Source organism: Manihot esculenta, chromosome 16 (assembly GCF_001659605.2).
Source record: "Manihot esculenta cultivar AM560-2 chromosome 16, M.esculenta_v8, whole genome shotgun sequence".
Taxonomy (NCBI): Eukaryota; Viridiplantae; Streptophyta; class Magnoliopsida; order Malpighiales; family Euphorbiaceae; genus Manihot; species Manihot esculenta.
Genome location: NC_035176.2, coordinates 28306559 through 28321294, shown reverse-complemented (window position 1 = coordinate 28321294; position 14736 = coordinate 28306559). Strand labels below are relative to the sequence as shown.

General features: G+C 35.1%; 1 protein-coding gene across 1 annotated transcript; it reads left to right on the top strand.

Annotated features, from left to right (window-relative positions):
• Window positions 1-1527: 1527 nt before the first annotated feature.
• On the top strand, window positions 1528-3415 carry LOC110603071. The gene is made up of 3 exons (XM_043951642.1): window positions 1528-1659; window positions 1959-2151; window positions 2792-3415. Exons 2-3 carry the CDS (start codon window positions 1970-1972, stop codon window positions 2976-2978), a joined length of 369 nt encoding a protein of 122 aa, XP_043807577.1. The 5' UTR covers window positions 1528-1659; window positions 1959-1969; the 3' UTR covers window positions 2979-3415.
• Window positions 3416-14736: the final 11321 nt, after the last annotated feature.

Here is a 14736-nt window from a genome sequence, read left to right as displayed (position 1 = left end):
AACGTGAGGGGTTGGCGCCTACGGTAGCCACTCTAGCGCTCAAATCAGTAAGCCGAAGAAAATGGTGAATGTAAATAATTGTTTAAAATTTAAGAGTAGTTGTGTAGGAATTGCGTATATTTATCTATGTGATCATTAATTTTTATCTATAAGAAAATGAAATTAACTATAATATTTCCTGAAAATTCGGTAGGTACCAGTTAATTGATAAGGGAATCCACCGGCTAATTGATTGAAGATTTCGTAATTACAAGCGTAATGGAGATCTGCTGGATTATGCTGCTAATAGTAACTTTATATGAAGACTCATCTTTTTTAGAGGAGGATGGATTTTAATAAAAAGTCGAGTGATATGGTGTTCAGATCTTTTTTTCCACTAGTAAGACTATATATCGGCTTATTAAACTCTTCCCACATAATTCTATATAATAATAACAGTTCACGATTTATTTTAAGCTATTATCGTTTTACATCAATTTATAATTTAAAACATATAATATTTTATTTTTATTTTATTTTATTTAAAATATTATTAATAGGAAGTGAGGTTTTTTAAATATAAAAAGTATATACATAATTTATTGTATTGAATATTCAATAAAATATTTTAATATATATTATTTATTCTATTTAAATTTTATATTAAAATTAAATATATTTTATATTTATTATATGTAATATTAAATACATGATATTGAATAAAAATTTATTATAAATAAATTTCTAAATATAAATATTCACTTTCCAATAAAGCAAAACTTTTATTATTTTTAAATGGGATAAATTATTATTAAATGTTTAAATTTTTATAAAATTAATAAGTATTGTCTTTATTTTAAAATTATTTTATTAAAATATTTTTATATTTTATAAAATTAACTTTTTATTCTTTTAAAAAAATATTAATTATCTTGCATTATTTATATTATTTAATTTTTATAATTTAATTATATATTTTTTATTTTTTATAATTTTAAATATTTATATTATTTAATTTTTTAATAAAATGAAAATAAATTTGCTAATAATTTTTTAATAAAAAAATTAAAAAACATTTACTTTATAAAATAATAACGTTATTGAATGATTTTAAAATACAAATTAACTTCTCAATTTTTTAAAAACCGTGACAACAATTCTCCCTTTTTAAATATACAATACTGCGTATCAAAAAATTGTAAGAAAAAATATAAAAAAAATATTTTACAGTTTTATTAATTTTTTTATTTGATCTGTAATTTACTTTAAAATATATAATTTAATTTTATATTAAAATAATATCTTATTATATTGTGTAATTAATAAATAATAATTATTTTTAAATTTTAAATTAATATAAAATTTATATTACAAAATATTATTGTAATATAAATCAAATTATAGAAGTAAATCATATACTTCAAAAATAAAAATTAATAAAACTATAAAAAAAAAAATTTATATTTTTTCCAAAATAATAATTACAAAATTAGATCCAAGGTTTTGGTTTATTTATCACTCATCAATGAAAAGGACATGTGGCAAGAGTTTAGTGGACGTAAAAAAACACAGGATCAAGAGCACTGCAGAGTACTTCCAAGAGACCCCAAAGGAAACCCAAAATAAAACCAGCGGCAGCGCAGTGAACCCTTCTCTATCACTAGTCACCAACAGAGACAGGTAAAAAATCTTCGTTTCTCTGTGACTTAATTTGTTTTTCTTGATGCATAAGCTTTCTGTAATTTCTTTCTGAATCTTTAACTCGAATCTAGGGCTTAACCTCTAATATCTCTGCATCTATTTGCCTTGAATTGTACTTTCTTACCACTCAAATCTCGGTGTGCATCGATTAGGGTTTGGTTTTAACGATTTCTTTACCTTTAATTGGCATTGACAATTAAAATTACCATCTTCTTCTATTTTGGAGTTCAGATCTGAATTGATTCTGACCCACATTTTATTTTTCTAATGTTTTTAGTTCTGGGAAACAATGGCGTCGAAGCTAGCTCAGTTGCAATCAAAGGTTTCTCAGGCCTCGCAATTTGTGGCTAAGCATGGTACTACCTACTATAAGCAGCTATTAGAGCAGAACAAGCAGTACATCCAGGAACCACCCACTGTTGAGAAATGCAATCTTTTGTCTAAACAGTTGTTTTACACTCGCCTTGCAAGGTTGGTCCCTTCATCTGAGCTATTATCTTTAGTCATTTTGATTTTGATTCAAGAGAAGTTATAGGATTCTACTTTAGATCATCTTAAGTGTTTTGTATAGCTTGGGTTGGCAAAATTTATATATGATTCATGTGTTGGTGTCTCCCATGTTTAATACCTTTCACATTTGAAGTCTCCCATGAATTCATCTGTAGGTACTAGGACTCTCCGTATTTAATGCAAATTTATCATGATCATGCTATCTAATCATATGAAGCAATGGAGTACGTTTTTTGTCATAATGTGTTGCTAATTGAGCTTCCCTATGAAAATTAAGTATAGCTATCTATTAGTCAGCGGGTAACTTCCTTAGCTGTTTATCTTTCCATTTGGAGCCTGGAACTAGGCTGAGGCTTCAAATGGTCTTATGTAATGTTTTTTTCCAGAATGTTCTGTTGCAAGCTAAATATTTTTATTTTATCCACATATTATTTTGAAATGGCCTAATGTAATGTGTTAGCTTCTTACATGCCAAGCTACAGTCTATGCACGCATGAGGATTCTATGCGTGCATAAGGTAATTCTATAAAGTCTGATGCACTTTGCTTCTGTACATTTTATCATAGGCTTACAGGTCTATCTATATGGTTTTGTAATGCAGTATTCCTGGCCGGCGTGAAGCATTCTGGAAGGAGCTTGATTATGTCAAGCATCTGTGGAAAAATAGGCAGGAGCTAACTGTTGAGGATGCTGGCATTGCTGCTTTGTTTGGATTGGAGTGCTTCGCGTGGTTTTGTGCTGGAGAAATTGTAGGTCGAGGATTCACATTCACCGGCTACTATGTTTGAGAGTGCTGCATCAAGATGAGCTTCCTTTAGAGTCGAATTGATAAAAGCTTCAAGTATTTTTCCTTTCTTCCTTTTATTGTTAAATTGTCCATCACATACATGACTACATAATAAAATTGGAAACCAAGTTAGGAACAACTCATTTTGAGAATAATCTTTATTCTGTTACAATATGCACCTACCTCTCTGGCAATTGGAGTTGATAAATTTTTCATTGTCAAATGGGTTGGAAACATTCACTCTTGTGTAATCATTGTGAGGGAAGTGATTGTGGTTGGCTTTGGAACTAGGATTGTGTTCTATCTAAGATCTATTTGAAAGCCCAACCGAGATTTTTAAGTAGAGCATGTGTACTTTAGTGTCCTTAACTATAGCATCTTTTTAGCATTTACGCCATGTACTTTGGTTTGTTACAAATAAAGATATGTTCTTGTGCACTACTAGTACCATAAGGATAAGTGCTAATAACGTTGAGTAGTGCTGACATAGCATGTTGACGTTAGCTCCATCTGATGATGTGGCATGTTACCTTATTGTCATGTATGTTATGTGCCACGTGGCATGCGATGTTGTATTCGTGGATAATGTGGTATCATATGGCATGCTGACATCAGTAACCTTGATGCTAATTGTCTTGTGGTGCCTAAATGCAAAAAAGTTGAAATAGATGTGTCGAATTGCCAAAAAATCAAAATTCAATTTTTAAATGCTAAAATCCTTAGAATTTTGAAAATACATAAAAAAATTATGAAAGAGGGAGGTCTGGAATTGAAGATGGAAAAAGACACAAATGGGAATGGAGAGAGAGAGGCATGGGGGTGAGAGAATGGGACAGATATGGAGAGAGAATTAGAGATAAAGAAGCAAGGGAGAATGTCTCTCTTCCTCTCTCTCTCTCCTTTTTTTTTTTATCTATTTAAATTAGTTGAAGCGAAAAAGAGGAGAGTTCGATAAAGAATTAGGAGATAGAGGGAGATGTTCTTTCCCCTTACTTTCATCCTCTATGTCTATCTCTCTTTCATGGGTCTATCTCTCACTATGTGTATCACTTTCTTTTTTATCTCTCCTGTATGCATCTCTCTCTCTAACATGCGCAGTATGTGTATCTCTCTTTTTTCCATCTCTCTCATGATAGAGAGGGATAGGGAGGGTGGAAAGTGAAAAGAAAGGTGAAAAATTGTTTTTCCAACTCTCTCCATTCTCCTTTTATCTCTTAATTGTTTATCCAACTCTCCTCTCTCTCTCACATTAGCTAATTTAATAGATCAAAATTAAGAGGGAGAGACAAAGCAACTATCCCTTATCTCTTTCCATGTCTCATATATACATACATATATAAATCATTTTATCCCTCGCGTGCCTCCCCCTCCCAAAAAAAAAAAAACCTCTCTTTTCTAATTATTTATGTATTTTTGAAACTGACTTTTTTTAGCATTTAGGGGTTAAACTTCTTTCTTTTAAGCAATTCAGGATATATATTTTTAGAGAAGTACATGATAAGTAGCACGAAAATTGCTGACACGGAGCTGATGTCAGCATGCCATATGATGCAATATCACCCTTGCCATATAGTGCCATGTCATCCACAATGCTAAACATCACACGCCACATCATCGATGTATTATGTAAACATGGCCTATTAATAACACAATCAAATGGCTGGCATCAACTTTGCATGTAAGTGCTACTTCACGCTATTAAAACTTTATTCTATAGTGCTGAAGTTATGAGCGTATCTGTCTTTATTTACAACAACAACTGAGTATGCGCCTTGAATGCTAAAGACGAAATACTAAGTGTATTTTCCCTTTCTAAATATTAAGGTTGGCTCACGTTGGGGGTAGACTTGTATCCTGTTAAACATGTCGGGCTTTAATAATAAATTCCTCCCTAGCTGACCTTTTAGCTAGCCGAGCCAATCTCTGCATACAAATTGGCCTTGCACTTTTCAAAGAACAAGCACAATGCAGTGCATAGATTCTAGCACTGGTCAGTATTTACAACTTACATTTTTTGTTCGGTGATTCTTTTTTTTTTTTTTTTTTTTTAAATATATTATATATGATTTTATTTTTTAAAAAAATAAAATTTTGTTAAGTTGAAAAAAGAAATTTTTTTTTTCTAAATAAGAAATTTGATAGAAAAAAAAAAAAGAATTCGAAATATAGGGAAATATATTGTTATAAAATTATATTGTTTACCCAGTTATAAAATAGCTAGTTAGCATCCGAGACCACTCAAGCTGGGACTTTTCAGTGTAATGTTGTAATGACTAAAAAGGTGATTATAGAATCTCATTGCATCTCCAAATTCACCCAATAACGACATTCATGTATTTCATGAGAATGTTAACTGCAATTAACCCCATTCATTTTCATTCACAGTAGTTATAAATCTTAATAACTTGAAATCTACTTTACAAAGAGTTGTGCATAAGCTAAGAGTATGTTTAAAATATATAAATAAATAAATAGAGATTTTTTTTATTCCAAATTATGTCACTTTAAAATTTTCAAAGTAATATTAATTTTTATTTTTCATATATATTCTTACTAATATATAAAAAAATGACCATTTAAAAGTTATTTTAATAAATTATTATATATTTTTTAAAAATTTAAATTATTAATTAATTTTATTAATTTAAATATATAAATCTTAAACGACAGTCCACATATATTATGGAATGAAGATAGTAAAAGAATTTCATCAACTACAGCTACATCATCCCACTGTATATGTAATATCTTAGACTGTTTTTTCTTCTTGATGTGAAAAGAGTTCATACATATATATAAAACTTGTTCAATCTTTACCTACTTTGTTATATGAAAGCGAGCTGTATGAAACATCCTGTGTAAATTTACCACCTTAAAAGAGATGGTTTCCTGAATGCAAGGACCATTTCTGGGGACAAAAGCAAAACAAAAGGTAAGATTGAATCAAAAATAATCTTGACAGCATAAATCAAGGGTTCGTAATCAGCTTCTTTTGAGGTTGACATAGCTTTAACTACTGCATCTGCCAGATCTGTAATGAAGGATGAGTTACACGGCCAAAATTTTCAATGCCAGATTCAAGTGCCAAATGCTTGTACTCCATCTCAATCTCTTCAAGGGTCTCTATGTGCTCACTCACAAAGCTGGAATTCCAAATAAGACCAAAAAAAACTATTAGTATAACATGAAGATTTTAGGTCAACTTGGTCACAACCTAATGCCCCATTGAAAAAGCTTTTTATCAGTTGAAATGGAACTTGAAACAAGAAACAACCAATTCCTGAGGAGGTGATTTACCAAAATATTGAAGTTCTCCATATGAGTGGCAAGAAACAGATTGAGATCAAAGAACCCAATTGAAATCTTGACAGCTTTGACAAATCGGTGATTACATAAACAAAAACAAAATTCAAAGCCAAAAATGTTTCAGAAACTCTAATGCTCATCTTAAGAAGCTAAACACAGCCCAGCCATCAACCCATGAAAAAACAAAAATCTCAGGCTTTTTTTTTCCTGCTATTTTTTAAGGGTTGACTGGCCGTAGTGTCACAATGAATAAAGTTTGATGTACTGTTATTTTATAATTATTGTTTATATAAAATATTATTATTATGCTTTTATATATATAATTAAATAATTAATAAATATAATTTTTTATTGTATTTCAGTTAATTCGTTTATAATTAACAACTAATTAAATATTTCAATTCAGTTATTTTTAATATTTTAAAAATAAAAAACTTATTATTTAATTAAATTTTGCTATCATTAACAAATTAATATTTATATTTTCAAAAATCTATTAAAAAATACCTTAATTTTTTACTTCTGTTAACCATGTAATTTTTCCATCCTTTTCACCATTAGTTGATTGAGAAAAGAATAAATTATCTGTAACTTCTAAATTATTCTCACCCCATTAAAACATACGGTGATCGCTTTGAGAGGAAAATGACAATCTTTTCCGATCTGAGTTCCAACAAGCCGGCAACACCAACAAATAATCCTTCGTAGTCATGGCCACATATTTGGGAGGGGTACCCATGTCTATGAGCGTGAAGTATTCACCATTGCCTTGAGCCAGACCAGAAATCACGGAGCTGCTAAACCTATATGCGGCCCATCCACCGGCTGCTGCGGCTGAGGCAACAAGGGAGGACAGAGCATTAACTCGCGAAGAATTGTGGTTGAGCCTCAGGCTGAAGAATTCCTATGGGATTTTGTTCAAGGATAATGCGTCAATGTGATGCAACTGAACGAAGAAGGTGAGCTATGTTGGATCAGTTTTGGTGGCGGTGAGAGTTTCTGCTTGGGAATTAGAGAGAATTGGCTGGCTAGGGAGAGAGTTGAGAACTAAGGTCTAGTAGTGGTGTGAGTGTGAGGAAGTGGTGGAGAGAGAAAGGAAAATGATGAAGGCAAACAAGAGAAGGGCATTCCTTGATTTTTCTTCCATGGACACACATCATTGGCTGCTCAAGCAACTAAATGAATATGTGAGTCACCTCGCTTTCCAGGTGACTCTTTACTCTTCTTCCTCTCACCACCACCAATACAATTAAGCACTCAAATTCCCTGCTCAAGCAACCAAATGAATCTGTGATTCATCTCGCTTTTCAAGTGACTCCTTACTCTTCTTTCTCTCACCACCACCAATAAAATTAAGCTACCTCTCCATCACAGCTGAAAAATTATTCTATTTCTCCACAAACCTATGAACTCTTTTGTTTTTCAAGTGCCCTACAAAAGCTTAGATGCTTTTCCATCTATTGCGTCATTTGCATCCGCCTCCGCCATCTTTTGTTGTACACGCCACCATTGTCGGAGATTTAAGGTCGAGTCCCACCACGCGGAATTATCTCCTCTTCTCAATTGCCTCATCTTCATCATTCTTTCTTCCTACCTCCTCTTCTCAATAGAAATACACCTTGTGCAGAAACAGAAGAGAGAGAGGAAGAAAATCAGAACTTTTATTTAAAATCAGAAAAATGACGTTATGTCAGTTCTGGAAGCATCGCTTCCTGTTTATACCAAATTGAATCACACGCACAACATGTGCATACAAATAACTCAACCTAAACAAAACGACGCAGTTTAGATAACCAATCAATTACAACCAGTAAAACGACATAGCATAGCTTTTAACACCCCCTCCTCAAGTTGAAGCTGGGAGAGGCAGAAGATTCAACTTGCTGGTTAATGTGCTATGGCGGGAGGCTGGTAGGGCCTTGGTGAATAAGTCAGCCAACTGTTCTTCAGTAGTGACATGGTGAGGTAATATAAATCCCCGTTGAAGTTGATCTCTCACCAGGTGGCAATCTATCTCGATATGCTTCGTGCGCTCATGGAAAACCGGATTGGCAGCAATGTGGATGGCAGCTTTGCTATCACAGTGCAGTGGAATGGGCAATTGGATGTGAACCTGCAAATCCTGCAAAATATAGCTAATCCAGAGGAGTTCACACACAGTGTTAGCCATTGCACGATACTCAGCCTCAGCTGAGGACTTAGAAATAGTAGGCTGTTTCTTTGTTTTCCAAGAGACAAGACAAGGGCTCAAGTATATGCAATATCCAGATAATGATTTTCTGGAATAAGTGCAAGCTGCCCAATCAGAGTCACAGTAGGCAGTCAGTGATAAATCAGTACTTACAGGAAAATAAAGCCCCTGATGTAAAGAGCCCTTAAGATAGCGAAGCACATGTAAAGCAGCCTCCCAATGAGGCTTTCGGGGCATGCTCATAAATTGACTCAAGTGTTGCACAGCATAACATATGTCAGGCCTTGTGAGATTAACATAAAGAAGCCTCCCAATCAGTCTTCTATATAAATCAGGTTTATCAAAAACCTCTCCTGAATCAGGAGATAAATGCAATCCTTGAGGTAAAGGACAAGAGGCAGGTTTACAATGAAACATCCCTGCATCTTTCAATATGTCTGAAATATACTTAGTCTGACTGAGCAAAGTTGCTTGAGAGGATCTAGCAACCTCCAGACCCAAAAAATATTTCAGGGGTCCCAAATCCTTGATAGTAAATTTTGAATCTAAAGCAAGTTTGCATTCAGTAATGGCATCAATGGAGTTTCCAGTCAAAATAACATCATCAACATATATAAGTAATATCAAAGTTAAAACACCAGTGTGCTGTGTAAAGAGACAATGATCATGGGGGGACTGCACAAAGCCTAAACCCTTCAGAAAAGTGGTAAATTCAATATTCCACTGTTTGGAGGCTTGTTTAAGCCCATATAAGGACCGTTTAAGCAAGCAAACTTGCCCTGGCTGAGCTTTGTGATACCCTTGGGGAGGTGTCATGTACACCTCTTCATCAAGATTACCATGCAAAAAAGCATTATTTATATCCAATTGAAAAATAGGCCACTGTTTGGAGGTAGCAAGAGCAATCAAAATTCTTACAGTTGTAAGTTTGGCCACAGGGGGAAATCTATCCTTATAATCCAACCCCTCAATCTGGTTGTAGCCCTTGGCCACCAGCCGGGCCTTATATCTCTCTATATCCCCATTTGACTTGAATTTCACTTTATAGACCCATTTACAGCCTATTGCTTTCTTACCCTTAGGTAAATTAGTGAGCACCCAAGTGCTGTTATTTTCCAGGGCCTGAAGCTCTTGCTTCATGGCTTCTACCCAATGTGCATCCTTAGATGCTTGATTATAAGTAGAAGGTTCAGAAACCTTGTTGACATTGCAAATATAAGATTGATGTATAGGATGGAAGGTCATAAAGGATATTTGCTGGGAATCAACATAGTCATGCATCCAGACAGGGGCTTGTCTATGCCTTTGTGTCCTTCTAACTGAAGGATGTTTCTGTAGGTCATCACTGGTGTGACCAGAAGGAGAGGATTCAACAACAGGATAATCATTCTCAATCACAGGAATAGGAAGCACATGATTTTCAATCTGATTGCTATCGTGGAAAGGAAAAATATTTTCATGAAAGATAACATCCCTACTAATAAAGAAGGTTTTATCATTGATGTTGTAAAGCTTATAGGCTTTGTGTGTGCTGGCATAGCCTATCATCACAGCCTTAATGGCTCTTTCTTGAAATTTATCCTTCTGAATTCCCACAGAAGTAGCAAAACACAAGCAACCAAACTTTCTCAAGTGAGAATAGTCAGGTGGGGTCCCATAGAGCCTCTCATAAGGCGTGGACCAACCAAAATGCTCCATAGGCATTCTGTTAATGAGGTAGGTGGCAGTTAAAATGCATTCTAACAAAAAATGAATAGGGGCTTGTGATTGTATTTTCAAAGCTCTAGCAGTGTCAAGTATGTGTCTGTGTTTCCTCTCTACAACTCCATTCTGTTGTGGAGTGTAGGGGCAGGATCTTTGGTGCTTAATTCCCTTGCTCATAAGCAGAGAACTATAATCATGGCTTAGAAACTCCCTTCCATTGTCACTTCTAATGACTTTAATGGTAGTATTAAACTGATTTTCTACCATGTGTATAAAGTTTCTAGTCAAGCTAAAGGCCTGACTCTTTAAGTGCATCATGAAGGTCCATACAGCCCTACTATAGTCATCAACAATGGTGAGGAAGAACTTAGCTCCAGTGATAGAGCTAGTCTTATATGGCCCCCATATGTCAATATGGACCAACTCAAAAGGTTTTGAGGCTAAAGTGTGGCTTATGGGAAAAGGTAATCTGGCTTGTTTAGCTAAGGGGCAAACAGGACAGCATTTCATAGCCTCATTACTGATGTTCATGCCTTTAACATGTTTGAGCTTACCTACTGATGCATGCCCTAGTCTATCATGCATGTCATTCATGGTCACTACATGCTTATGTGTCTGCTCAAGTTGCATGGAATGTTCTTTATTCAAATCCATTTGGGAGAAAGTGCTATTTACAAAGCTGTGAAGATCAGCATTAGAGTTCATGATTTCAAACAAACAATTCCTTACATCAGAATGAGAAAAGCTCATTTGGTTCAGCCTGAAGAGGCCTCTTTGTTTCTTGCCTATGGCCACCACCTTCTTATTCAGTGGGTCCTGTATAAGACAATAATCCTTCCACATTACTATACAGTAGCCATGGCTATTCATTAATTGACCAACAAAAATCAAGTTGTATTGAAAGTGTGGAATGTAAAGAACATCATCTAAAATCAATTTTCCAAAGAGATTTAGCTTTCCAGATTGAGTAACTTGAGTTGTTTTCCCATCTAGAAAGCACACACAGATGTGCTTGTGTAGTGGATGTAAGGTGGTGAACAGATTGCTGTCTGAACACATGTGATTTGTGGCTCCAGTGTCAAGGATCCAATTAGATTCATTTTGCATATATGCATTGCAAGTGTTATAGATAGTAGACTTACCTGCAAAGTCCATGAAATGTGCCTCAGATCCATGAGATGTGCTTGGGGCAAGAGTTCCTTTCCCTTTTACAAGCTGGGAGACTTCTTGTTTTAAAGAGCTCAGCATGGATGTCAATTCATGTATTTTACCTGATGTGTCCAGGTATTCCAGAGGATTATCCTCTTCTGACTTGTTGCCCTCAAAAGCAGCCATAATTCTGGTGCTTCTATTTCCTTTGAAAGATTGGGTTCCTGCCTTGTTCTTACCCTTGAACCAGTCAGGATACCCAATCAGCTTAAAACACCCTTCTCGAGTGTGACCATCCATGTTGCAGAAGGTGCAGTGGCCCTTCTTGACCTCAGACCTCTTTGGTCTGGACAGATTCTGAGCTTGAGCCTTATTTAATAAGGCAAGAGATTCTGAATTGTCATTCATTGCTCCCAGAATCTCCCTTTGAGACTCAAATTTTACAACCATGGAGTATGCCTTGTTTACTGTAGGTAAAGGGTCCATTCCCAATACCTGATCTCTCACAGACCCAAAGGCCTCATTCAAGCCCATTAGGAATTGCATGAGCCTATTCCTGTTTGTTATTTCAGCTATGTCCCTAGAGGCTCCACAGGTGCAGGTTGGAAGAGGTTCTACTGACCCAAGTTCATCCCACAGCCTCTTCAGCTTAGTGAAGTAGACAGAGACAGACTGGTTTTCTTGGGAGATGAGAGACATTTTCCTGTGTAACTCATAGATCATAGGACCATTGCACTCTCCAAATCTCTCACAGATCTCTTGCCAGAGATCTCTGGCAGAGGCGGTGTATATGAAACCATCGACTAACTCCTTAGATATGGAGTTGAGAATCCAAGATGTGACCATGAAGTCACATCTTTTCCATTGTTCATAACCTTCACTGTCTTTACTAGGTGCCGAAGTAGTGCCTTCGACAAAACCTAATTTCATCTTGGCTCCTAAGGCTATTCTAATGGCCCTACTCCAAGATCTGAAATTAGTTCCTACAAGAGGTGCGGAAACGAGACTCATACCTGGATGGTTTGATGTTTGAAGGCTCAGTGGGTCTCCCATCCCTGCACTCGCGATCTGCAATTTTTCTGGAGCTCCAGTCCCTTTCTGTTCCTTGCTGTTACTCGCCATGACCAGATCTATCGAAAGAACCAAGGATCTCTCCTATGCAACCGGCGACGCGCCGGCGTGAGTTAGGAACCAGGCTTTGATACCATGTGCAGAAACAGAAGAGAGAGAGGAAGAAAATCAGAACTTTTATTTAAAATCAGAAAAATGACGTTATGTCAGTTCTGGAAGCATCGCTTCCTGTTTATACCAAATTGAATCACACGCACAACATGTGCATACAAATAACTCAACCTAAACAAAACGACGCAGTTTAGATAACCAATCAATTAAAACCAGTAAAACGACATAGCATAGCTTTTAGCACACCTCTAATTTTTTCTACACCTTCAAGAGGAATCTGAGGTCAGCAAATCGACTGGCGCAAGTGATAAAGGAAGAGGTGGTCATTTAGTTTTCTTTGACTAGAAGGGTGATTTAAGATTTTATAATTTTTTTTATTAGAATTTTAATAATAAAAGAGATAGTAAATAAATAAAATGGCTGTTTTGTTAATAAAAATAAAAGAGATATTTTAATAAATTTTAAAAAATGTAAAAAATAAATTTATAAATAATAATAATATTTAGAGAGTAAATAATAAATTTCACTTTAAAAATCAATAAAATTTCGATCAGTTGAACACGTTTCGACTGACCAAACACCTACGCAAAAGGCGTAAAGCCCTTATCTATTATTGTAATTTCATGGCCTCCTCCGCTTTTAGGGTTATGCCGAAACCACTATATAACTATCAGCTTCCTCGTTCTAAATTCCTGTTGCGCACTCTCAATGCCTCTGAGGCGCCGTCGTGCTGTGTAGGAGGACTCCTGTAGGAGAAGAATATCTAAATTCTTAAAAACAAATAGAAATTACCCTCTTCCCGTGCATGGGTAAATTGATTTGCGGATTTTTGGGTTTGAAAGTCTTGGGTACAGTGAAGGTCTATGCTCACAATGTTGCTCTTTTGTTACCTGGGTTTTTTCTTTAATGGCTCTGAATCTGAGTCAGCAGCAGGCGCCGATCCATGGCGACCCGTCTGCCGCATGGAGCCAATATTGAATTTTTTTTTTTTCTCGGCCTCATGAAGATCCTTGAAACTCACCGTTGTTTCAAGCCACAATAATTTGGTTACAACCCTGTTTTTGGCGTTTCTCGTTTGCATGTGATTCGATCTTCTCTTGTGTATTTTGAACTTGTATTACATCTGTAGAGCTTGATGATTATAGCGTCTTTGCGTTGAAGATGGCACTCAGTCAGACACGGGTGTTTGAGCTAATCGAATGCCAATCCACCTTTTGCATGGTGCCTAGATAGAGCTACGTTTCATTCTTGGAGAAAGCATTTTCGTTCACTGCTTCCTTCAAATTTTGAGCAGCTAAATTCCTTTATTGGTCATCTGTTATGAGTAAATTGGCGACAATTTGCTGTCAGAAAAGAATAGATCTCACATTGATTTGAGAGGACTGATGAGCTTAAATTAGGCTTAAAAACTGCTATGAACGATTTATAAAATAGGTCAAATGCCCACTTACTAGACTTCATCATGAACATGGCCCAATATTCTCGATTTGGTCCTTGCTTGTTGATCTTTTAAAAAAACATTATCCCGTTTTCTCAATGGAATACCAAAATAACATGGCAAGTGACCATGGTTAGAATCGCTACACCGAGCAGCGCAGGACTCTTTTTTTTTATTAGCAGCACTGATACTGGCAATGAGAGGTGTTGGTGCAAGGGTAGTATGAGGGGAAAAGCTCGTCTAAAAGCTGTGAAATGAATGATGGTGGTTCTTGAGAGTGCTATTGAGAAACTGTGGGCAAGAGCTCTAAAACGGTTTGTTTTACAAAAGTGTTGATAAAAGTCTCAAATTACAAAAAATAATTTAATTTTTTTTATCAGAAAAATATTTTTTCTTAATTAATTTTACTGATCAAATCAGAAAATCTGAAAAATATTTTCTTTCTTGATCAATTTTACTGACCAAATCAGAAATTTTAAAAAATATTTTCCATCAAAAAATCTAAGTATTTTTATTTTCTTCTCAAAGAAATTTTAGTGAATTTAACCTGATGCAAAAAGACTATATAAACATTTGGTTCCAAAATTTCACCCCCTTTCATTTTACCTTAATTTTACACAATTTCCAGTTTAGCTTTGGGGCTTCTGGTAGAGTTCTAACTCCACAACAGGGAGAAAAATATGCAGAAAACCAGAAGCAATAGTAAAGTTGTTGAATCTAACAAAGAACTGCTTTGTCATACCACATTAAACAAAAAGAAAGGTTAAAGACTCTAAAAAACAAAGAGAA